The sequence below is a fragment of the Mizuhopecten yessoensis genome, unplaced genomic scaffold (assembly GCF_002113885.1).
Source record: "Mizuhopecten yessoensis strain PY_sf001 unplaced genomic scaffold, ASM211388v2 scaffold7915, whole genome shotgun sequence".
Classification (NCBI taxonomy): domain Eukaryota; kingdom Metazoa; phylum Mollusca; class Bivalvia; order Pectinida; family Pectinidae; genus Mizuhopecten; species Mizuhopecten yessoensis.
Genome location: NW_018407286.1, coordinates 302,447 through 329,914, shown reverse-complemented (window position 1 = coordinate 329,914; position 27,468 = coordinate 302,447). Strand labels below are relative to the sequence as shown.

At 33.9% G+C, this 27,468-nt stretch overlaps 1 protein-coding gene across 1 annotated transcript in view; it reads right to left on the bottom strand.

Annotated features, from left to right (window-relative positions):
• LOC110454583 (mucin-5AC-like) overlaps positions 1-25,458 on the bottom strand; it is an 83,046-nt gene extending 57,588 nt beyond the window's left edge. The window contains exons 1-7 of the mRNA XM_021504171.1: positions 25,277-25,458; positions 22,112-22,129; positions 11,044-11,118; positions 9,088-9,129; positions 7,425-7,706; positions 5,965-6,054; positions 5,292-5,453 (exon numbers count right to left, since the gene is read on the bottom strand). Of these exons, the coding sequence (XP_021359846.1) occupies positions 5,292-5,453; positions 5,965-6,054; positions 7,425-7,706; positions 9,088-9,129; positions 11,044-11,118; positions 22,112-22,129; positions 25,277-25,304 (697 nt within the window). The 5' untranslated portion in view covers positions 25,305-25,458. The remainder of the gene's footprint in view (positions 1-5,291; positions 5,454-5,964; positions 6,055-7,424; positions 7,707-9,087; positions 9,130-11,043; positions 11,119-22,111; positions 22,130-25,276) is intronic.
• Positions 25,459-27,468: the final 2,010 nt, after the last annotated feature.

The following is a 27,468-nucleotide window of genomic DNA, read 5'->3' as shown; positions in this document are numbered from 1 at the left end:
AGCAGCCTGCTTTATTTTTGTCCTATTGTATTGGTATATTACCATAACAAAACAATATATTCAATAAGTGATAAGAAATGATATTTAGGGTTATCATAAATGTAGTGAATTTTTAATAAAATCCTCTGAAGCCTAATATGACAATTAACGCTCACGGAGTTCAGATCAAAACATATATCCAAATATGGAATTATTGCTAATCTACTTTCATATGAGCATGCTTCTATCATCAGTTTTCCATCTATATAATCATACATCTAACTAATCTCTAAACATCAATTACATCGCATATAACGATAGCAGACTTTCTAAATTAAATATATTATATGACATTTATTATATACATTTTCATATATTGTTTTCAATATGTATTTCTTATATCGTAACAGTATAGACATGCATCACATTTATCATCAATCACCGAAAGGTGATAAATATATTCCTGAATAATTTAACAGAAGTGAAAAACAGCACATTTATTCTCAGTCGCCCATCAAAATGATGCAAATCAATCACCAGACATTAAGAAGACACTATCTCGAAATTATACGTCAAACAATTTCAGCACATATTGGCATTTTGTCCTTTTCGGACTTTGCATTATCACCAAAGATTAAATAATAAAACACATTCTCTAAAGTGTCAAGAAATAAATGTAAAATTATATCCAAGGGGAACGATGCCTCTAAAAACCCTTTATATACGTGTAAGCGTACACATTTAGAACTATTGGCTAAAACTGATAATTAATTGGTGAATAAGAATTCCATGTAAACATGCAAGAATAAATTCTTGCCACAAGATTTCAATTTACAGACTAAATGTAACAATGCTTCCAGCATATGTCACGTATGTAAAGATAAACACATACACAGATTATTGCAATTCTAACATTTCGTTATAGATAATTATGAATTACACTGTATCATACTGTTGCGACTGTCTAGGACGCATCGTTGATGCTAAACTAGGGGTCAAAAGTTTCGAAACCCTAACTGTCTAAACCACTGTTGAACAGCGAAAAGGAGCGTAAAGCCCCATAGTTTATTAATTGAAAAATATAAAAAAAAAAAAAAAAAAATGAATACATGTCTTTATATCTCTAAGGACGACATACAGGACAACGCATCGGATATATATATCACAAATCTATATATATATGAATGATAATGGCATGTCTCTTAAGCATTTCTATATCACCACAAAGGTTATACCAGAAATGTCAATGACACTAGCTTCAGCTTATTTTATCTATCGGTTCCAATTTTTTTTTTATTGTTTATTAATTTATTATAAAATGGTAGTATACACCCTGGTGTAGCATTGAATTCATATTGATTTCAAGTATTAAAGTTTGGATGGCATAAGTTGTTTGTTTCTGAACTAATAAATTCGAAAAAAGGTCTACGATATAACCAATTTCAAGTTACATTATATATATTTTAACAAAATAATTCGTAAAAAATCATCTTGATTATAAATAATTTAATACATGCATACATTTCAATATATATCTAAACCCAAATTAAGGGATCAAGACATAATACAATAAAATGGAAAAGGGAGATAACTGATAGCAAATCAATAAGATATAACTCTAAAATATAATGACTTCTGTCGACAACGTAAAAGAAAACGTTCAAATCAAAGAGAAATGATAACCAAACGTACATAAAATCATTGTGTACCTGGGATGCGAGTTTATGTTACTAGTACCATTTGCGTAAATATGATATAATTATAGTATGTTGCCTTATAAATATTATTAGAAACATTGCTAAATATTAGCAAAAAGCGTTGTATGCCTGAAAATGTAAGTAAGACCAGACTGGGAGGGTCAATATCATATAAAAAAAAGTGCATATACCTAAACATATTACCAAGCATATCCGAGTATTGATAGCCCCGAGCCCGGTGGTTCAAATCCTGGTACGCTTATCGAATCATTAACAGAACCTTCCAAATTTAGAATTTTGAAAATAAATAATTTTAACTAAATTATCTAATTTAATAAATTTACTATTTTAGAGAAAACATCTAAAACATCTATTTTGGAAAACAAGGAAAACGTTACACATTTCTCTTATTTTTCAATTATACATTGTGTGGAAAGCACGGCTCGATTACACGTATGTAATAATTGTTAATACATTCATGGAGATCGTAAAACAATACCCAAACGTGAAACGCGTGCCAGTAAAATCGCCCTATGTTTGAACAAAATTGCGTCCATCTTGTCCAAAGATTGTCTGAACCAAATTTGGTTAAATCCATCTTATGCACGACAGAAGAAGCATTTGAAAGATGTACCTCAATTTTTCATATTTGGATCGACCTCTCTGCCCTAACGGGGGCCACACCCTTTGCCCAAAGATGCTTTCATCAAATTCGGTTTTAAAAATCTGTACAATCATTCAAGGGAGAAGGATCTAAAATATTTTCTTAATTTCCATTATTGGACGCCGCCCCTCCGCCCTTATGGGGACCATGCCCTCTCGTTTGTATTTTATTTTTACTTGAAATGCCCCGTACAATCAGAATATGAAAACAACTTTTACCACGTACTCGTATTGAGATCAGTCTGTCACTTAGGTGAACCCCTCCCAGTGGGGTTACTGTATTAGGATTACACGGCAGGCTCAATTGCAATATGCATATTAATCTTGTTAATTCTGTATATGCATATTGATTTACCTCCACTTATTGATGTTCGATTTTTAACGACAGGTATTTTGTTGCTTGTTTGCGAATAGGTTGTTCTCCTCGAAGGGAAGTAGGCATTGGAGTCAACCCCGAGTAACACGTCTAACTGACTTAGTCCTTAGGGGAAACAAAGCAATTCTAATATACATTGCATAATGTCAATTTCTGTTTTGTCTCTTTTTAATTAAAAACTAATTGATGATATATATGAAAAATTAAAGCCCAACTTATTTTTTTAGCAATTTTAATTTATAAATTTCTGTTTTTGTTTTGTATCCTGGAATTTTTGTTTGGTAAAATTGATAGATAATTGGAAATAATTCGCCGTATTATTTATATTTATAGCATGATACACAGATAAATGTTCAATATATATGGTTAATATTTAGTATGTTAATGGTCCTTTCTTATGTTAAACATCCATATAAAATCTCACTGCTAAACCGTACCCAAGTTCGATATTAAAAGTACATGTCAGGCATAATTTAGCGTGTATGTACTAAATTCTTTTGTTCATGATTTATATGTAAACAGTCATTTTTTTTAGTTTTATACATAACCGTAGCAAATGTATGAAATCAACTGATGTTTAAATATAACGGTAAAGATAGTAGTATAGTTTTGATTGCAACAAAATGTAATACATGGAACATGCATTTTCAAAACAAAGCACTTGCCATCAGTTATCCTATTAAAGTTATCACTTACTTACTTATTATTGACATCTCCTTACAATTTATCAGTTTTTAGTTTAAACATTTTTTATTGTACAAATATACAAATGGATTGGACAACAAGTTATTACAACTTAATAAAAGTCCTCTCCTAAAACGTATCATTACTTTCCTAAAATGTTTCACTAACTTTATTTGAGTCTATAAATGACCTGCTTAAATGTGTCACTAACTTCTTTAATGTTTATTAATGACTTCCTTCAAATTTATCATCAACGTCCTAAAAATGCAAGTCCAATTGTGAAAAAATGATTATTTGCATAAGATTTAATTTCTTACTTAAATCTTCCCAAAAAATGTATCACCGAATGTGCATTAAATGTCATCACCTATTGCAAAAGAATGTATCACTAACTTTTTCAAACTTTCTCACTTCCTTCCTTAAAGTTTTCAAGTAACCCCCAACGAATGTACATCCAAATTCCTAATAATGTTAAGTACTAATGCATTTATTGAGAAATAGTAAAAGTACATTTTCATAATGTTTCAACATTGGTATGTAGGTCTTCTTAAAAACATGAATGGTAGGTTCAGATTTTGTGACCAAAGCCGAATATGCTTTGGGGCTGCCAGGAAGGAGAAAATAAAGTTACTATATATTAAGATTATATTATAGTAATCCAATCATTATGTTACAGTGTTATGCTATATCTACTTTAGTTGTACAAGTCTACTCATCTAGTGTAGACTGAGAAGACATGCTAAGAGAGAAAGAGTGAAAATAGTACTGTGTTATGTTTTACTTCCTTACAGTGGCGATGAAAATAAATCGGGAAAGTGTGACACACAAGCTTACCAGTAATAGTAACATTGGACAGAAGAGAGGAAGAGTTTACAACGGAATGCAAATAACAGAACATAGACATCGGCTTTGCAGCAGATGTCTTCAGCAAATGTCAGTGTTGGAAAAAGTGACAGAACATGACGCCGAACAAGTTGTAACCAATACTCAAGACCGGTATAAAAGTTTTCTGCCATACAATGCCACATTTGTAACAGTTACCACGCGAGGTATAAGAGAGGGAATGCTACCTGATATAAAAAATATTTCCGATATATTTTTGCTTTGTTCTGGGGAATGATTTAAACGCCACATAGTAATTTCAATAATTGAAACTTATATAAGCGTGTTGCCTGACATAACCAATCACTACCACTACGTCATCAGATTTAAAGAAACAAAACCGAGCTAATTAGGATAACGCTAAGCTGCCGCTATCTCATCAGATTAATAGAAAAGTGGCAGGGCAGCCGATGATTACACAAACGTGTAACTTTATCAGATCATGCGACAGAGATATATAGGGTAACACACGATAACTTAAAGCAGGGCATTATTCTAGAAGTGACATAGAAAATGGAAACTGATATTGAACAGTGCTTTGTGACAAAAATGAACGAATGAATGAATGAACGAACAAATGAATGAATGAACAAAATAACAGCTACACCAACAAAAGACTACTGAAGAAATGTCAACAAATCCGTTACTTGGACTCGCAATTAATTAAATGAAGGCAGACTACATGACCATAGGAAATACGAACAAAGAAACCCTTAAAAAAGAAAAACGAGAATACATCAGGTGTTCCGGAAGGGTAAGGGTCTTCTGCTTCATTGACGAAATACACCATAAAGATCTACACTGTAGGACGAATCCAAGTAATGTGAAGTCTTCATAGCGAGAATGGTGTTATTAATTTCATATCGTAGTATTTGGTTAGAATGTGAAACTAACTATAGAAATACAAAAATCTACCTCTTTGCCCATTAGTGAGTGCTTTAACTCTATGAAATGAGAGTGCAACCTTAGTCTACTAATTAAACCGCTACATATCTCATATGGTACCTTACCTCTGGCAAACTCTGATGTTTGCCGATGAGTTACCATGAATGGAGGGGGAGGGGGGAGGGTACGAGAGGAGGTGAGAAAACGGGGAGTGGAGGGGGGCGTAGCTTTGGTGGTACGCCGTGTTGGGAGTACGGTTCGCTTTCTGTTATTGCGGAACATACTTGCTGTGGATAGAATGAGATGGGTTGAGGTAGGATGGCAAAAATGAAGGATACATAAAGAGTATACTATGATATGTGGATCAACTATAATGCAATTATTTGTCATACAGAGCTGAGTACATTAGTTAAAATGTAACGAGATAGATAGTAAAAAGTATATACTTGTGGCCTGTATGAATAATTGATTGTAAAAGCGCGGTCAGTACACGATCTAAGCACAAACCCAAGTTCCGTATCCGTACGGTCTAATCGCACGATCTTGTTGTTTTGGGCAGGGTATTTTAAAACTTGTTCTTATTCACCATTATTTCAAAATTTGTGTTTGGGAGACAAACAAAAAGGACAACAAGAGTTCGCCAAAGAGTTAATAAAACCATAATTCAAATTCAAAATCGGTGAAATTAGGACAAAATTAGAACAACGAAAAGACGTATATGAACAGATAAAAGGTAAATAAGATTACATTTTTTTCACTAGGTTATGTTAAACATAATTTATGATTAATAGGTCACACCTTCTTTAGCAGAAATCGTTCGACGTCTGGATCCGAGGAGATTTTCGAATTGATCTTTCCTTTGTTGTGGAGGTTTGGGTATAAACATACCTGTAGTTAAATACACACATAAATACACATTCAGAGGTTTCCAGCGTAACTGCCTAAACTGCACGATGTGCCGCTTGTGAACGAATGTGTGTACGTAATTGATATCGTTACATAATAATGTGTTTGCTGCTCGAGAGTACTCAAGAATACCTTTATAAACCGTTTGATTACATAAATAAAAAGGAACGTTTTTTTTCATATTTGAAGGTTAATAACACTGTTTTTATTACATATCATCGTAGGAATAAATGTATGTCACAAAGTTCCTACAGGGATCATACCAAAAAGAGATAGTAACAGTCACTCTATGTCCTCTGTATGCAGATGTGAGAATCATTCCATCCCTGATGAATTGAAGCTTTGACATAGAGTGACTTTTGCCATTTATTATATCATCATAAGGACATTGGAATTATAGGTATTCATTCGTGTATCATAATTTACTGTTAACGTTAATGTTTTCGTAACAATAATAAAAAAAAAAAATGTATTCAGGGATACATATATTTAAACATGTCTAATTTACAATATCGCCCTGCATCAATATATTTACAGATATCACAGAAAAATACACATAAACTACATGAAAGACATTTGCAGATTAAAATACATTATATTCAACACATATACAATACTTATTTAATCAGTATATTGTTATATCATAAAGTAAGTACCAAACTAAAGTTTCGAGAAGAAATCCTGTAATTATTTGCGTTTAAAAGCAGCAACTACACGCCTTTCTAATATTTACATGCAATCCATTCAATAAAACAGAACATGTGTACACAAATGAACGTTTAAAATAATTAGTTCTAGCAGTGGGAATATAAAACTTGTTGGAAACTGATGACCTTGTATTTCTAAAACTGATATTCTTGACATCGGTAAACAAAATAATATTCTATTGGCAGCCACTTTAACTGTTTAAAAAGCAAAATGGAACGGGTAAAAACGTCTCTTATATTTAACAAAACTCTAGCTGCTCTTTTTCTGAAGTTTGGAGATTTTATGAAACATCATGTTTTAGAAGATTTGTATTTCAGCGATTCGGCACATCTATGCACATCAAAATACAAATTTTCTGTAGTGCCTTTGTTTATTAAAAAGCGTCGCTTATTTATTGTCAGACAATAAATATGATGTTCCCTTGATCACTAAAATGGAAGTGCATTCTTCGATCTGATGAACCCTTATACACTAGGATAAAGCGTGTTTACTCTCAGTACGTTTACAGCAATTAAAACAATTATTAATTATTTAATATCATTTTATCGCTAGAAAAAGAACGCGTGTTCCCGGTTTTCACTTATCAAGTACGTAACTCTTCCAATGTCAAAAAAATGTAAAATATATAGTATAAACAACCATACCTGGTAAGTTGATTCCAGAAGTCGATTCTGACGCCTGAACCTTGATGTCATTTCCAGTAGACGATGTGTCCTTCTGGGTATTCGATGTCTGACTTTTATTATCCAATATACTGGTATCCTTTTTCGCTAACTTAAGTAGCTGGTAGATAGCCTTTTGCAAAGGTGATATAGTTGTAACTGACGCTCTCGTGGTATCAGCGAGTTTACTCCCTGCTAAATCTGAGACTGGAACAATAACTGGAGGGTTTTTTCCGTCCGTCGATGCCGCTTGTGATTGATTTCCTAGCGTACCCGTATATGAGAATATTTAGGACTTGCCAATTGCATGTTGAATGTTAAAATATATATTCAAGGCAGTAAAACGTGCATTCAGTACAGGCAATAAAAAGTAAAGCCTCTTGGTGAGTAGAGCAGTGCAGCACTGAGCAGTGAAGGTGTTAATTAAGCAAGCGAGATCCACAAAAGTCATCAGAGTGTCAGCAACTTAACTCCATAGTGTGGGTAATTAAGGATCCCTGTCCCACTGTGGACAAATCACTAGAGAATCCCATGGTAGTTTAACGTTCATACATTACTTCCACTTAATTTCTATTAGGATATGAATATACCTCAATTTTGCCAGTGTACTACTAGGTAAGTTTTGTAGCTCATTTGTCTAGAATGACAAAATAATGATCTAGCCCCTTCGTTTTATAATTTTCAAAAAACTAAAAAACTGTTGTTGCTTTTTTCTTTTTTTTTCATAATACTTCTTTACATTGCAGTTACCTTTTATCAAGGCAATAGTCAAACCAAAAATAGTTACCTTGTTTTGTTAGAGATTAACGCAGTGGTACAGGGATCCTTAAACGTACACTGTTCTCATTTAGAATACAACACAAGGACCTTGGCTCTTTATGTTCATAGTGTATATTTAAAGCTGGATCAGCTTAGGTGTTATTTTTGTAATATCTAACTAAAGATCTATTCAATCGATTGAGTTCTGATAAGCATTGACTTAGTATATCAACATTAACCAACATGAGATTCAGTTTACCTGTGTTCGTACTACATGTATGATAATCATGTTTGCATTTATGTTATTTGAACGTTGTATCTTTCGAGACGTCAAAACGTCTCAAATATGATCTAGTGACGGCTTTAGAAATTCTATAAAATAAACTAGGTCAACCTTAATAAAAATTAGTTGTTTATGCATCAAAATATCTGCAAAACTACTAAACACAACAATAATATGTATCCCTCCTTTAACTACATTTCGGTTCTATTTTGTTTGTTTCTGACATGAAACCTACGAAACAAGTGCAAACATTTAACCATGCGTCATGAACCATTTGTATATATGTTCATATTGGAGTACATCATTGTATCATAAGCACTTCTATAAGTATAAACATGCGTAACCCTATATCTGATATGTATGGGCGTCTATGCTAGCTGTTCTTTTTGCTAAATAGTGTAAGCGTTTGGAAAGCGAATGTTGATAATCATCGACGTATTTGCAAAGCCCGACGTGAATCGTGTATTAGAAAAATATTCCGGAAAATATCGAAACGAAAAGAAAAAAGCCATTTAGGGTAAAATTTGAACTTTTTTTAAAGCATTTTAATAAGCTTCCCGCAGCATCCGCTAAGTATACTCTCAGCTAACATATAGTTCTTACCACGTGACGAACCTGATCTACCCCAGTGCTGAATAGGAACACCTGTAACATGTGACGTAACAATCAAAACGACGTCAAACCTGAATGACGTCAAATATCGATGACGTCATCTATAAGGTGAATCAGATTGGAATATAACTACGTTTATTTCAATGAAAAAGCATGATAATGTGTTACTAGTATTTTCTTAATGTTTTGCTTTTCAATTCAATAGTCATCGCTTGGAATCATGATATAATATAAAAAATACACTTCGAAGCGATTAGTTGAATAAATGTCTATATGACATAAATATAAGCGTCTGTATATATCGTCATTTTTTATTTTTATTTTTTATTTTATGTCTCTGATATCATAAGAGGATGATTTTGTGCGAACATTGTAATCAATATTGCATCAATGACCTTATATTCTCTGCTCTATGAAGATAAAGGGCCCTTACGATCTGATATAATTTGTTGGCCAAATATGTATATATTTGTTTGTCAATCAATACAATAAAGATGTTTCATTTTAATAGATATTCCATTTCCAAACTCGACACTGTTGAGTTACTCTGTTGAATAGCTGAACTCGGAGTTAGTTGTGACAAGTGTTAGTTAGAGCTGTAACATCCGTGAGAGCAATAGCAGCCAGACACGCAGCGTGAGTCAAAGACATAGGTGTAGAGAAAGAACACACACAAACACATTAGTGAGAGAACAGGAAACATCTTTGGAAATGTTTCAATAAAGTATAGATAATTATGTGCATATATCAGTATTTCATGCATGAATTATTGTACATAGAGAAAACACACACAAACACAGTATTGAGAAAATAAAACACATTGCAATATTTCAATGAAGTATGAATATTTATATATATATCAGTTATCCATGCAAAAAGTGTTTTCCAGATAAAGCATTATTATTGTATACCATCAAGCTTAACATTATTCCTAAAGTTTTGATCTAAGAGCGCGATTGTTCAAAGCATGGTCACCTTAACGAAAACTAAATGCAAAATTGTTAACTAAAATAACTGATGTCATCAGTTTAAACATTATGTATGACATTTTAAAGACGAGAAACACAAGATCATCTGTATAATTTTCAGATAGTTCTCAAAAATTGCATTATAAACAATCTGCATTAATGAGTAAATAAGCTTATCTTATAGAGAAAAAAAAGGATTCTTGAGCAATTCTGTGTAGAAATATATAACGAATAATCTTCTGTTAAAACAAAAAGGCACCGTCATTCAATACTTAGATACGGTAAGATTACATTTCTAAATCACCGCTTAATATTCACTTCAAGTCATAAATTACATGTATGTATTATTATTGTTTAAATATACGAAAAGGATATTATATATAAATAAACATTTCAACTGTACTGAAATTGGTTGATTATTCGGCGGTTTTGCTAATGTTATAAGTAAAAACGTATACGGCTTCATTATGACGTAAACTTAGTATATGTAATACATAATTGTCATGTCCACTGGTTGTCCTATATACAATCCCGTTGTAGTTTAGCAACTTCTGTTTTTTTTATTCCATTTCAAATATCTTTTAAGGAAAATTCTACTTTATTTAAAATATGTGTTTATCATATGGTATGGTGTCATACAATTTCGCCGTGAGTCGTGAAATGCATTGACCAACATTCCGTTTAATAGATCAACATAACCACTTTAATTCTGAACATAGCAAAAACATATTTAGGCTTATAAACATCACATTATAATAATGAAAATAGTACACAATATTGTTTGATAAAATGTTGATATATACATATAGTCAAGTAAAGGAAATGTATCATTAGCTATTGAAGTTCGACGAAATGAACCCACATTGGTATCACGTTTTCACAACTATATTACTAAGATTCGTTTTTGTAGACTGTATGGAGGTCAAACATATTGTAAGACAAAGGTTAACACTATAGTAGGAGATAATAAAAGACTGACCTGTTCCGACGCTTTGGAGACTAGCTGACCATTCTACTTTCGATTTATTTGTTCCTGTTGATGCCTGGGAACTCACTGAAAAGTAAACACACATTGTATAATGGTTAGGTAAAATACCCTTTGGACATTGGTCAAGCACTGGAGTTACGCACAACGTGCTAAGTGTACTTACATAAAAAAGAATCAATTTATCACAACTTCCAAAAAGTTAAGATAATTAAAGAAATTGGTTCGAGAAAATTACAGTATCAAATAATATTCAAACAAAATCAAAAATCCATGAATCTTACAATATAAAACCGCAGACAAAATCGAATGTTAAGTATAGATTTAATCAATACCCTATCTAAAATAGTTAATGAAGTAATATAGATAAATAGTTCAAAATGTCTTACAATAAAAGTTCATGGTTATTTGTAATTTTGTGATATATAATATGGGTTCATTACAATATAAAAAAGGAATTTATTGTAATACAAATGGGGGTACATGGTGATAAATAATATCGATTAAACCCATAACATAATTTCCACTATGAACACATGTTTAACAATACCAAACAGGGCTTTGATTGGTTATTCGTTCCTATTACTTTAATTGTAACGTTGAAACTAGATTTCACAGATATTGTGACATCGCGAAAGAAAACTAATGAGAGTGCAAATGTCAACATTTTATATTTCAAGGCAGCTCTAAAACAACTTTGAAACAATACTTAAGACAATTGTTTTGTCATGTGATTAACATAACCTTTCATTCATTTCCTTCATATGAGTTTTTTTGAAATTCGCATTTTTCATTTTAGTTGTCATAAACAAAGTCATTCATGATCGTGTCTCACGAAAGGTCAATTCGTCGTCATTAGATGCCGTGTGTATATGGCATTTGCTATCGCAAGGACGTAAACACGTCTAACATCCGATTACTTACGATGCTAGAGTTATGGAGTCAGCTTTGTTGCGACAGGAGGAAGAACGAGTGGTATGTAATAAGAAATCTCGTAAGTGTAAAAACACATTTGAAGGACGGAAAGTTAGTATGTAAGCTTGCGCTTAGGAAAGACAAAACGAAATGTGCCATCCCTTGCAAAAGAATAAAACAACTAAGTTTAAAATAATGTTTAATTGGCCGCTTTTTGTGTGTGCCTTTTTTGGTCCGTCTGTTATTATCTGTGACGACATAAACTAGGTAGTGTTTGACTATGTATGTTATCATTGGGTTACCGCTTCATTAACCTGTCAATGAACAACTATAGCCAACCGCTTACATGTATTACAAACGATTATCAGCCTTGGACTGTTGGTGTCGATGTCATAAGTCAGCTGTTGAAATGTCAATAGTTCTATCTACCATGACAAAATACAGTGATATCTGTCATTTTCACGCCAATGTTTATCACGCGGATATGTTTTGTTTTTGTTGTTGGGTTATTTTGTGGAAGGTACTGTAAACAGTAAACATCATGTGACTACAATAACAAGTCAACTGAAAAGACCGACCATTACATGGCATGGTGTACATGGTATTTAATCAAGATACACCCTCGTTTTTTTATCTAACGTCGTGTCATTCCTTTCGAATTTTGTCTTCCTTCCTTTTCGGTTGTTGTCTCCCTTGGCACGCGTCGTTATATGACCTTGTGAGTTGCGAGGACGTTATACTCCATACAAACAAACATGAACATCGTTATATCAACTTTTATGCATGAAATGTGCCTGTACAAGTTTGACACAGGTATGAGATATGAGGACCGCGATCAGCTGTTTTATCAGCGTCATTCTACAGGACAGAAATAAACAAATTATCACAGTGAAGTCCCACAAGGACAGGATATACATCAGCGTTAACATATAAGGTAAATGTATAAAAATGTCAACACAAAAAAGTATACCACATTGCATAAACGTCAAAATACCACAGCAACAACAAACAAGGAAATTGATACCGGTCCTTCAACTCACACATTAAATACTTCGCGACTTTATCTCAAGACAAATATACCACAGCGTCAACAAACAAGAAAAATATATCACAGCTTCAACTCACAACACCAAATATTCCACATTGTCCACAAACATGGACAAAAAATATCATAGAGTCACGCAAACTTACAACACAAACGGACGCAATCTATCACACTAACAACACACCATGACAAAAGATGCAACAGCATCAACAAACAAGGACAAATATACACTCCATAATGGTAAACACGCTTTACTTTTGAAATATAACTACCGTATACGAAGCACACAATCGTGAGGTCAACTATGGAGAGCGTAGATTAGTGGTTCGCTTGTCACAAAGTGTTACGAGTATTTATGGGGGGCAAATATTGGTAGTTGGCGTGTCTCCAAGGGTTACGTATATTAATCACACAGTGTCAACAACAACGTCATACACAGAACTACCATTGTCCTAACATTGTACACAACGGACATGTTATACATAGTAAATGATAATTATTATGTTTACTGACGTTCGTGGGCTCAGTCACGTGCATGGTCAGTCATGTTACAAGGTCACCAGCGGCATAAAGAGCCAGTGGCCATACACGTGATTTTCAGTCACAAGAACAATAATACAGACGAATACATCTTTTCCACTCGTGATGCCAGATAGACCTTGCCCATGTAAAAACAGCCCACAATCACAATACGTTGGAAAACCGGAACAGGGAAGTAACTCTAGCGGACGATTAATGTATTTGTCTGTTAAAATTATGTGAGTTACATTGATTACATGATCGTTATTTTAGAAATATCTGACAAAACAAGCAATAAAAATATTTTCTAACATAAATAAAACGAGTATTCGTTCGAGGGAACTTTATTATGATTGACAAGTTACCAATTTTCATTAACGCTCATCTAAAAATAAAGATTTGATAAAGTCATTTATCGGGAGAGTTAATACACACCGTTACAGTAATTTTACGCATTGTTATCATCACGAAAGATGTCAAAAATGAAAAAAAAAAATGAAAAAAGTCTGTACTGGTTTGTTGCAAACCTCACCCTGTGATCGCAATAAAATACAATAGATACCTAAGAAGGTATTTAGTGCACAAGACATGCATATCTCGAATAATACAACCCTATTTGTGAAACTGAAGCAAGAAAAATCAACATGCATGTCCAGGATTCAGCGAAAAAATACACGAACAGTTAGCCAAAAATGTTGAAAGAGGCAGTAATGCGAAAACCCCTGCAGAATTGGTATTTAGTATGCCCCCTTTTTGAGGACACTGCTGTAACACTTGTAACAGTTGGGATCTATATAGTTTCATCCTAATCCCTAACAGCACTTTTGTGTTTAGCGCTTTGCTTCGTAATACTTTACTTTACAGTTGAACGATCGCCCAAATGAGGTAGCTATTGGATTCTGTCCCCGTGCCGGAACATACCAAAGTCATTAAAAATGGTAGTTGGTATTTCCTGCTAAACGTTCAGCACTTAAATTAGGTAATCGCAACACTAGAACACCCATTGTCAGTATGATGTGAGCTGGTGGGATACTGTGCTTGAAGCATTCGGCGTGATATTTCAGTGAAGTACAGTAGCAATATAAAGTCGGCATCAGATCTGCGTTATCGCAAGGAGGCAGATATACCAAGTACCGCCTCTAACCCACAAATACATTACACACATTGATGAGGCACGTTCTTAAATGACTTTATGTGCTTTTAGGTCGTTTAACTCAATAAAACCAAATAGGAGGGCGAAATTACTATATTATAATTAAGGATAATGTAGAAACTATATCATTATAGGTCGTTTAACTCAATAAAACCAAATAGAAGGGCGAAATTACTTATTTAATTATAATTAAGAATAATGTAGACACTATATCAGTGTTAAAATAGAGATTTCATATTTTTACGAGACAGGTCAGTAAACCGACTATTTGGTTTATGATACCCTCGGGGGCTTAGGGTCAACAAGCAGCGACACCTATCGCATCAAAGGTCAATCACGCGCTAAATGGTCAGTCCATATCTGACCAGTCCGAAATTGACCATAGATATGTGTCACGGGTCAAAGGTGTGGAGAAAATAGCCGGTTTATTGACGTTAATGGCAGATAAGTGACACATTGTCGTACAATATCCCGACATGCACCGCGCTACATGTCATGTGACGTAGACTTGATTGATAACCCAGCATTTGTGCAGCCTATTTGAATAAGGTGTGGATCAAAGGTCAATTAAGAACAACCCAAAACTAGTTTAAAGTATCTGATATGAAAGTATTTTTTTCGTTATAAATTTCGTCCAAAACTTAGAAATTAAGGATATCGATATTGTTTGCATTTGTTAATTAAAGGCTAATAAAATAATAAATAGAGTACATTTAAAGAGTTCCAGATAAATACCGCATATATTTCACGAGTAAGACAGAATACCGATATTTGTCACGAATGAAAAGACGGACAGAAACTATCAATATATAATGTACCCTACCAGAAGAGTCAAATAAATAATTATTTTTTTAAATGTTCTCCTCTGAGGTTAAACTCACGTTCAAATCTCATTTCGACTTAGTGTAACGGGGTTCTTTAAATAAAATTCGGCAAATTAAGAAAAATTATAAAAGCAAACACACGCCTGAAAAATGTGTAAAAAACTAGATGCTTATTGTCTGCATAAAATTTTGGAAGTGTTTTGAAAACAATACCAGACTAATCCGGCATCCATTTAGATAACGAATCATCTATTCAATGCTGGAAGATCACCTTTTCTGACGGTAAATTTATCAATAAAATTGTTATTGCATCATATCATATCAATATTTGTAACTGTAGCGAGATGGTTACTGTAGTGCGAGTTGTAATTGTTAAATATTATATTAAAATGATACGCAAAACAGAAGCACACTAGCCCCCAATGTCGTGCCTGTTTCAGGAAAGGAAACATAACTTTTTATATCAGGTGTTAAATTTGCACAGATGGCGAAAAAACAGTATATTGTTCCTTTAAAAAAATCGCTGTTTTGAGATAAAGTATAAGTTAAAGAAATTTCACTTCTAGTATTTGGAAGAAAGTACCATTTTTATCAAGTGTGCGGACATTCTATGATTTCTGATAACACACTTGTAAGATACACTAACAATGTATTTTGCCTGCGGTAAAAAAAAAAAAATCAGAAAAGAAAATCACCGAAAATCATAAATTATGTTAAACTGGTATTTTTGAGCGATCATAAGACAACACGAACATACCGACATATTTATGCTATTAATATTTTGTTCCAAAATTACGTACTTGAACAAAAATGGTCACCGGGATTTGTTTACCTCCTGGAAGAGGTTCATCCTTAAAGGGATACTAAGCATAGAATTAAGGTAGGTTTTTATGAGAGAGAAAAAAAGATGACACAATCAAAAAGGTGTTTCTATACGTTTTACACGTTGTTGATTTGGTCACAAGTATTGCTTATATCAATAGAAACAGGAATATACAATTTTTTATTCAAGTAAGGTGGCACTATGGGAGCAATTGCCGTTCAATACACGGCCCTACTGATATATAAAAAATATAAAAAAACCGTACATAAACACACCTCAAAGCACACACAAACACGCATTTATGTGAAAATAACACACTTTATCATATATCCATATATCTAGCTCAAAACACATTAAAACGAAACCACCGTGAAGCGACGAACTACTCCAGCAAAGTCGCCGCCCACGTGTCGAGCATGTAAATTAATTAAGTTTACGATCGTAACACAATAGAATGGGGATCCCCCTCACTTTGGATTGTGTAACAACAAATAAAGCTATATCGAATGTAAAAAAGTAATTGAATAACAAATTTTATCCAGGTGCATAAACCATAAAATTGTCATGTTTTAGTGATCGTAATGATTGAGTTAACAAAATAGCATTTGATAAAGCAGGGATTTGGAGACAGTCTAACTATATGTTGTTATGGGTAAAGTGCCATGTCGTGGCTTGTTCTAGCTAAGCAGGTCTCCGCAGTAGGTCAAGTGTCGTATAACGCTTAACCTATAGACTTAATGGTAATGACGTAATCAAAACAATAACTACCATGAGTTAAATTCTGACGTGAAACAGCCCATAAAAGAACGTATTTGAGCATTAATGTCCAATACAATTACTCTAGTAGATTAATTAATCCTTGTCTTGTTACTTTATCATACTAATTACAATGGACTGCCCGACTGACATGATGAATGAAAGTGGTTAAACCAGACACGTTTTTATTTCTAGATCGCTATTTATAGACCGAGTCCTCCGAACGGTTGTACCGTCCAAGTATATTTTACTTAAAATATTTATCTCCTGAACTAAAACAAAAAAATATTCTTTTTATTTCTTATTCAACAAATAGCCCCCCCCCCCCCTCCCTTTATGTTCAGACTCGATCTTAAAGATGGTGACCAAAGTTTTGAATATAACGTATGTTTTATAATCATTGTACATTCTTTATGCTTGAACCCATTAGCACGATACACTGAATTACCTCATAAATGATGAAAATGTAAATCTCATTCCTTAAACAAATCTTAAATGTTTGTTATATTTATGTTTCAGTTCCAGAAAGAAAATATTTTTGTTATTAAAATATATTAAATAAGAATTACAGCCCTGCATTATTATATATTATAAAAGTAATATATTAGTATATAGACTTACACTAAAAGTTTGTGGTATAATATTTTAGTGCGCATACTAACATCATTACATTATATCAATGGAAAACATAATTATTTTACTTATACATTATGACATTTTACTTTTTCACTTGAACATTGCTCCGTCATATTCAATATACATTAATGTACGTTTACAGAAAGGGTCTATCCTGTCTTAATCTGTGAAAAAAATGTGTAAAGGGTTGCATCTGACATATACAGAAGAAAAGTGAGGAGAAGCCAATGTGAAATATTGCTGAAGATCAAATAAGGTTCTTTTGAGAGATGATAAATCAATAGTGAATTAAAAACACATGAAACTAAATTAAATTTCCAGAAATTTATGATTTAAAGGATTTAATTTTAATTTAACCCCATATAGTGTATATCTTCCAGTAGGAGCAATACACACACGTGTACCGTTAACGTTAGGTCATGATAAAGTAACAACTGTCCACTGCGCGGGGAAGAAATATTTCATAAAATTACGTGATGTTTGTAAGCACCCTTGACTTGTCAATGACATAAACAATCCTTTCGTGATAAAGGATGGACATCCTGGCCAACAATGGGAGCTGACAGAGACATCTATCTCCAGGAATCGTGAGGGCCCCGAGCGAGTAACGGTCAGTTAGGTTACACTGTGTATTATTCAATACGTCACAAATCGCCTGTTACCGTTGTAGATACTAATGATACAGTTGACTCACATCGAGGTCAAACGTCTATTTATCAACATCTTTAAGGATGCTATAAGTTATTAAGGTGTTCGTAGCATTTGTTTTTGTCGACCATTTGTCGCCCTAATGACCTATCCTGTGTTGATTGGCCGTTTAGCATTGATATTGATAATGATAATGTACTAAAAAGTGTATAACTTCTTACTCTCTAAATTTTTGCTTTCATGTATTTGAAAACCGATTTGCTCCATATTGAATACGCCTATGTATATATATGAACTGCTAATTGTTTGTCATGCTTATCCAGTATCAAACCCTATAGATATTGTTCACGGAGTGATGTAACGTCTGACAACATAAGATACATGCAAAAACAAAACAAAAATGTATACAGATATCAATACAGTCAAAAGAAAGTACAATATTACATCATATACAAATGCATATACACATGCTTATATTAAACGCATGCATATGACAATTATATACATATATTTTGTATTCCGTCTTATCGTATTGTAGAGTAATCTGCTCTTGTGAGCAGGTATTGATTGTTACGTAATTAGTTTGTGTGAGAAAATTATGTCGTTTCTCAAACAAATATGACGTTACTCTCACAAACAAATGACGTAACAATCAAAACCTGCTCACAAGGCAGATAACTTTGCAATACGAAATGACGGAATTATACAATTTATATACTATTTTTTACAAATGAACGCTTGATATATGTGTAACACAGAGTCACAGCACTTTGTACTGTGCACGTTTCAGTTCTTTTGTTTCTATTGTAAACCACATTATTGATATTTCTTTGTCTAATTGATATATCATTATATGTACACGATCGTGTTGATTGTATTACTATAACAAAGTTTTCTTAACACATGTTGACAGCGTCAACAGACGTACGTATACTTTAACGATGTGTGACGTTTATCGCGTCATTAACACCGCCTTGAGTGATGACCCTTCATAACATTGCGATAACAAATAATATAATACTATTTACTTCGTGTATTTGGGCTGTGTTCTTGTCAACGCTTATGTCACATTTCTTGTCTATGGCGGTAGTTTTGACCTCTGACCCCTAGGGTGGAAGCGGCCAGTGACAGCGTCATTTGTTGTAAGATATAATGGCGGGGTGTTCGTGTCGAGGGGACACAGGGAAACATTCCTTTGTGTTTCATGTTACCTGTACACGTCAACTTGTTGCAATTTATAAGATTAAGGCGCACTTGAGTGTATTCACATGAATAATAGTATTCTCATATTTTCATGATATAACTGCTATACAACCTATCCTTCTAACGATGAACGCCGTCACTGTTCCGTTTTAATTAAGCTGCAATTTTTACAATGGATAATTTTGAAACTTGAAGCCAGATGACTTTAAAATGCAAATATCATTTTGAAACAACAAAAAATAAAGTAAAACCTTGGCGATTCCTTGTTCTTGGTATAACATGTTTACATTATATCATTTTGAACTAAAAATAAGATGATTAAACTACTTTCAGACGGCTAGTTTACGTAAAAGGAATGTTAGCAAATCCCACATGAACGGTTCACCGCTTATTGCAACTTCTGTGTATGTCAACTGTAACCTTGTGATTGCTATTTTAAGATATGATACTGCTTTTTAAATATGATACGATACATAAAATGTTTAAGAAATAAGCTTTTATAAGTTATCTGTTATAATTATATTTTATAAGTTATCTGTTATAATTTTATTTTATGAAGTTACAAATGGTTTGTATATTCCTTTTTTATTTTTTATTTTCTACAGATGTTTCGTGAAATTTGAAATGTGACTTTTCATTATTTTGATGCTAAGTGTTATGAGTTACTTACGGACGACATGGCCACTCGGTGGTGTAAGAAACCTGTTTATTTAGGTTTTTTTTATCTATCCTTAAATGAGTTTTTTCCTTACTTTGTGTGTTTCTTCTTATCACTCATACAACCGATTACATAATAAGAAAAAGCAGCACCATCATTGACACCTAAACAATAGGAAACACATCAACAGCAGGAAGGAGACAAAAACGACATTGAAGGAAACACAACTTAAAGAAATGGAGGGCAACAACAGCAACCATAAAACATGGCAACAAAAGACAAGAATTTCCTCCAAAAATTAGAGGAAAAACGTTGTTCCAGATATCGGAGTGTTTGTTGCGCCGTAGGAGGCGGTCATGTATGTGTTTCTCGTGATATGCATATCTTTAAATAAAAACAAATATTAACTCAATACCATGTACTTTCATTGATGCTTGACACTAGAACCTCAAAGTGGAATCATGAAATATTTTTGTTTTCAACTGTTAATTGAAGCAGTTCTGATAGACAACTTTGGCACAGTACTTTATTTTAATAGTATGGATCTGGTCTGTTATTTTGTTTAAACAGATTAGAGATTTCCACAATGCACGTTTTATTGATGCATGAAGTTCCGTGTGGCAGTAGTTAGAACGATAATGTTATTAAAGGCATTTTCAATTTGTACGACTAACTGCAAACCGGGAAGTTCAGAAATATATTCTTTGCCATCAAAACAGGTGTTACGGCGAGATTGCCGGGTTTACTTTTCTGACATGATATTCCGTCTTTGCGTATTGTAGAGTGAGCAGGTATTGGTTATTGCGTCATTGGTTTGTGTGAGAAAATTACATCGTTTTCTCAAAATTTGATGACGTTACTCTCAAAAACAAATGACGTAACAATCAATACCTGCTCACAAGAGAAGATAACTCTGCAATACGCAAAGACGGAATAATGTTGTCGATGACACGTAAAGTTTATCCTGTCAAAATACTTGTTACTGTCACGTTTACTTTCTATCATTTTGTTTCATGGCGCCAAACATGTATTTATCGAAACCAATCGAGCTTTTTGTCTTCGTCTATTTAAAAAAAAAAGTTTCAGGAAACACAGCTTGAAAACATGTATATGTCTTAATAGAAATAACAATTCTTTAGAAGAAATTACAATTAGTTAGAATTCATAAGAAAAACGCAATTGCACCGTCCATATTTATTAACCCAGATCAGTATCACTTGTCTAAACGATCAAACCGCCTGGTGAGCGATGAACGAGAGGTGGACCTGGTCTGCTAAATTAATACGTTTGCCGTTTGTGGTATTATATATATACCTGACAGAATGCCTAGTCTGACCAGATAGAACTGGTGACCTGCTGTCTATGGTGATATATGTACAGATGACCAGGCCTGCATATTGGCCCGCGGGCACGAGCCGATGTCGTCATTCTGTCTCTGTCACAAAGGATAATGGTCACCATCCTCATGATAAGTCATAGGAATTGACGTAGAACATATATCCCTGATTGTCACTGATGTATGTGTAAAACGTCGGCTATATATGTGTAAAACGTCGGCTATATATGTGTAAAACGTCGGCTATATATGTGTAAAACGTTTGATTTATGTGTGTAAAACGTCTTCTTTATGTGTGTTAAAGTTCAAAGCATTATGTGTAAAACGTCAAAAACGTATTTTTACTATTCACATGAATGAAAGATAGCAAAATACATTTTGAACGTGTGTAGGAGACCATCCTCATAATTAATATTATTATATCAGTTGCTTCTGATAAATCTCCACTGTAAACGCGCAAAACGTCATGAATATACGTGTATTACATGTACGTCAAAAATAAATGCGTAACTAATAGTATTGGTAAGTAACGAAATATGTACTTACCATATTGAACACACAGCACTGAAAAATATAAGATGAAATATAAATAAACGAAGTCAATACACAGACATTTCCGTAAAATATAGCTTGTTTAAGTAGCTTAAACACGGAATTAACCTAATGTCGTCGTAAGTTAGCAAATTGTTACTTATCAATTCGTGCTTTCCTTACCTTAATACAATATCAACCTGCTAAATTATGTTATATATACTTTATTTCTGAGGCTAGTGTTACCAGTCGGTAACGACGTAGTAGCTAACGTACATAGCAATGACAGTTGATTTCGTTTCTATTTTATTACATATGTTTTAAATATTGAAAAGTATTTTCAAAGTGTATGAATAAAAATATGCATTTCTGTTAGAATATGTAAAATCAGTTATACAGACGGGATACAATGAGTTACATCAGATAATATTTATACCGGAAGGGGCAATGTAACGTGTAACAAAGAAAACACAATGTATGACGGTAATTAGACGATAAAAGTAGACATTAAAATTAAACCAGAAGTAATCAGATAGATTAAGACGAAAGCAAATTAAAACAAAAAGATGTTATAAGGATAAAAGAAGACACTATAGGAGCTTAGTGCAACAAGGTCGAATTTAAAACATGACAAAACAAACTGTACCGGAAGTGACAGGAATGAACATATTTAAAAAAACTACTTTTATTGCATTTTATCCATAACTCCATTTTGAAAATGTTGATAACGACCAGCATAACTACAATGTAAAACAGGTATTTCCGAACGACAGTCAATACAACTGTAGGTGTATTCGTTTGAATACAACTAACCTGCATTAAATAAAATCCATGCATATCTTAAGTCAAACCCGCCTTTAGTTAGTGATCACATGTCTAATAATGACTGTACAAACCTTCAATACAGACAACATGTCCATAAATAAAGTCAAACCCTGTCTAAGAGACCACCTGTCTAAAACTACAGTCAAACCCGCCATAACTACATATCTACAACTACAGTCAAACCTGCCCTAGATACCATCTGTCTATAACGTCAGTCAAACCCGCCATAACTACGTGTCTATAACTACGCCAAACCTGCCTTAGAGACCATCTGTCCATAATGTCAGTCAAACCCGCCATAACTACGTGTCTATAACTACAGTCAAACTCGTTATAACTACGTGTCTATAACTTCAGTCAAACCTGTCTTAGAAACCACCTGTCTATAACTACAGTCAAACTCGTCATAACTACGTGTCTATAACTACAGTCAAACCTGTCTTAGAGACCACCTGTCTAAAACTATAGTTAAACTCGCCATAACTACGTGTCTATAACTACAGTCAAACTCGCCATAACTACGTGTCTATAACTACAGCCAAACCTGTCTTAGAGACCACCTGTCTATAACGTCAGTCAAACCCGCCATAACTACGTGTCTATAACTACAGCCAAACCTGTCTTAGAGACCATCTGTCTATAACGTCAGTCAACCCCGCTATAACTACGTGTCTATGACTACAGTCAAACCTGTCTTAGAGACCATCTGTCTATACCGTCAGTCAAACCCGCCATAACTACGTGTCTATAACTACAGTCAAACCCGCCATAACTACGTATCTATAACTACAAGCAAACCTGCCTTAGAGACCACCTGTCTATAACTACAGTCAAACCCGCCATAACTACGTATCTATAACTACAATCAAACCTGCCTTAGAGACCACCTGTCTATAACTACAGTCAAACCTGTCTTAGAGACCATCTGTCTGTACCGTCAGTCAAACCCACTATGACTACAGACAAACCTGTCTTAGAGACCATCTGTCTATACCGTCAGTCAAACCCACTATGACTACAGTCAAACCTGTCTTAGAGACCATCTATCTATACCGTCAATCAACCCGCCATAACTACGTGTCTATAACTACAGTCAAACCTGCCTTAGAGACCATCTGTCTATACCGTCAGTCAACCCCACTATGACTACAGTCAACCCTGTCTTAGAGACCATCTATCTATCCCGTCAATCACCCCGCCATAACTACGTGTCTATAACTACAGTCAACCCTGCCTTAGAGACCACCTGTCTATAACGTCAGTCAAACCCGCTATAACCACGTGTCTATTACTACAGTCAAACCTGTCTTAGAGACCATCTGTCCATAATGTCAGTCAAACCCGCCATAACTACGTGTCTATGGCTTCAGAAACACATGCCTCAGAGCCTATACGTCTATCATTAAGGTTGAATCTATAGGCGAATGCATACTTATTAAGGACAGTAAGCGCGATAAGGTATATAGGTTTTGTAGTGAAACGTATTTCTCTTAAAAATATATATAAACAAGTGTTATACTAGATAATGTGCAGTGGTACATCTGGCCTACAAGCTGAGGAAGCCGAGCTGATGATGACGTCACCCATGTCGAGGAACGTACAGCAGAAACGCAGTTACGCCTAATGTTTAATTATTTTGTAGATAATATGTGTTGCGTTTTTTCATTTAAAGTAAACAGACAACACTATTTATCATATCGTGACAGCCAGCAGAACCTTAAACAAAGCACTGTATCGTTGACAACGAGCCTTTTGTGCGTTTAAATTTGATATGTAACATCAGCAAATAATTAAAAGGATCAAGGACAACAATGCCACGCTCTAACCACGAAGAGATTACTTAGACTAGAACACACTTCAACATCATCTAAAGAACAACACATTCCAACTAAATATATCTAGTAAAGCAAAATATGAAAATAAATATCATCGCACTTTAAGATTCCAATAAACAAAATAGCCCCAAAATATCTTATAAGACCTCGTTCCCATACATAACTTTAAAAACAGCATATTCCAGGAATATCACAAATATCACATTCCAGAACACAGAATATCGTACTTTTGTTTGTCGAGGGGTTTTATAATTGAATACTTTAAGTGTTATAAGGGAGCGATAGGTTTAAACGGGAGATAAAAGTGGGAAGGTAAAACGAAACATCGAGGAAATGGCGACAGAAAAAAATAGCGAAAAACAGAGAAAACATTGGAAGACGAAAAGTAAAACGACTCGAGAGTTTAAGCATACAACATTCGTAAGCAGTTGGATCAAATGTTTTTCACTATTTTTTTTGCTTTTTGGAAAAAAAGTCTGGGAAAATATAGGAAAACTGAAATAAAAGAAACTATATTTACCTGCTGTAATTAGTATTAAAATCCTCATGTTGACGGTTTATAATAAATAACATAAATGTTTTTAGATGGTATAAAATGGTCGAATTATTCCACGACACATAAAGTCCTTGGCTTCCAGCGCCAGTCAATGTTCACACGTTGGGGCCAGCCCTGTCTCTGAGTCCACGGTCAGGATCCCCACACTCTATAGTTCGGCACTGAGAGAGGCCCACGGAAGGGGCAGCACATATACATACTGTCCGGATATCTCACGGAACCTCCGTCATTCGGCTTTGTTCGTTAGTATAACGATATCAGTTCCGTGACTATGTGTGTAATTAAATAAACATAGTAAAACAAGTCTAGCCAGTTTTGTTCATCTTGTCGACAGCACTAAAATGTTATAGTCCTTTACGCACACCAGTAAGGAGCGATGGTCAAAAGACGATAAGTTTTTAATAACAACAACATTTATAATATGATTTGCCAATGGCTGATCTAGCTACTGATTCCAGAGGTGTCTGATGAAATTAATTATTAATGAAATACGATATAAAAGAAGAAAGGGAAGAAGAAAAAGAAAAGAAACGTTTTGAAAGAAAGGACAGATTCTTTGGAGGTTTACGATGAACTCTATTTTAAATTCCACAATGATATTTAAATTACAAAATAGAACTACATGCATATGGATTAAAATTGTGATACGAAAACTAACAATATATATATATGTCTTGAAAAAGTTCGGCATATATATGTAAAATTTACTTCCGTATGTAAAATTTTGTATAGTTTGATGTGCATAATATAAAAAGTTTAGCTTTTGTATACAGGTAAACTTGTTAGTGTGTAAGTATGACCAAACCTTTGTGTTTATGTGTGAATATTGTGCAAACCACATCACATACGGAAGTAAATTGATATAACACACGAACAAAAAAACCCAGAACTTTAGTGTGAGTCAACGACTCCACACACGTATATTAATTATAACGGTTACCTTTGAGAATACATTTGCATAAAAGGTATCAAAAGTAATTAGTGGCATGGCAGAAAGGACACTTCTAGAATCTAGAATTGATAGATTGTGTCGACTAAGGCACCATCTACTCAACCCTTGTATCCTTATAACTAGTGTCTCTGTCTACAGGATGTTTGTTAACATCCGGGTATTCGTGTCGATCAAAATTAAAGCTCCTTCTACAGGATGTTAACATTCTTGTATAACCCTACATGTTTTAGTCTGCTGGATAACGAAACTACTCGTTGATAAAGCGGACGTAAACCACACAAATAAAGTCCTACACATTGTGCCGTCGTTGTCAGCTGACCTCGTTTTTTCCCGTTTTCATTTATAATCAAGGCCATTATGATTTGATATCTGTACCTGTCACCAGGGGGCACTGTACGTTAGCTAAAAACTGGAAAGAGATGATTCCTGTCTCATCATGTTAATAATGATAATATGTTACGTCGTCTAAGAGCTTCATGTTCTTTGTATCGTGTCTGAAGACAGACAAGAAAATAAAACAAGGTATTTAAAATCAAATTATTTTCAGAAGAGAAAACATCAAAAGTTATATCATGCCGCCAGTCTGACAGACTTTAAAACCTAAACAAACCTCATAATGACAGGATTAATTCAGAGAATTACGACAGCGTCATCCTATTCATATTTTGAGGATTTGGTTTGTTGTAATGTATGATATCTTTTTACTAATTTGTGCGTGTATATATATAAGACGTAAGCCCATTATGTAGATGCGGACTAGTGGAAAGTAGTAGTACTTATATGTAATATTTCCATTTGCTCTGCATTGCCACTATATAACCTTACCAAACAAAATAGAAAGATATCAGATCATAATTCTCACATAATTCCCATTGGTGTAGTGATATGAAGATCAACATGTTCGCGACGTCGTGACTAAATGATGTCGTTTTGACCGACGTCACTATATTAAGTGTATTACTGACGTCACGAAAAAATGTCACAATACCCATTCCTCGTGGTAACCTATCCGTGCTACCGGATTATAAACCCCGATTGATCAATGTAACTAGCAACAGTGTACGAAGTTATGTTGTATAAATAGTGAATATCCTCACGGTGGAATATATAGATTAAACTGTTAAAATTAAATTGATAATTGTGTTTATTTTCACGAACTATATTTTTTGCCGGGACCGGTCGCTATAGTCGTGACGTCACAATA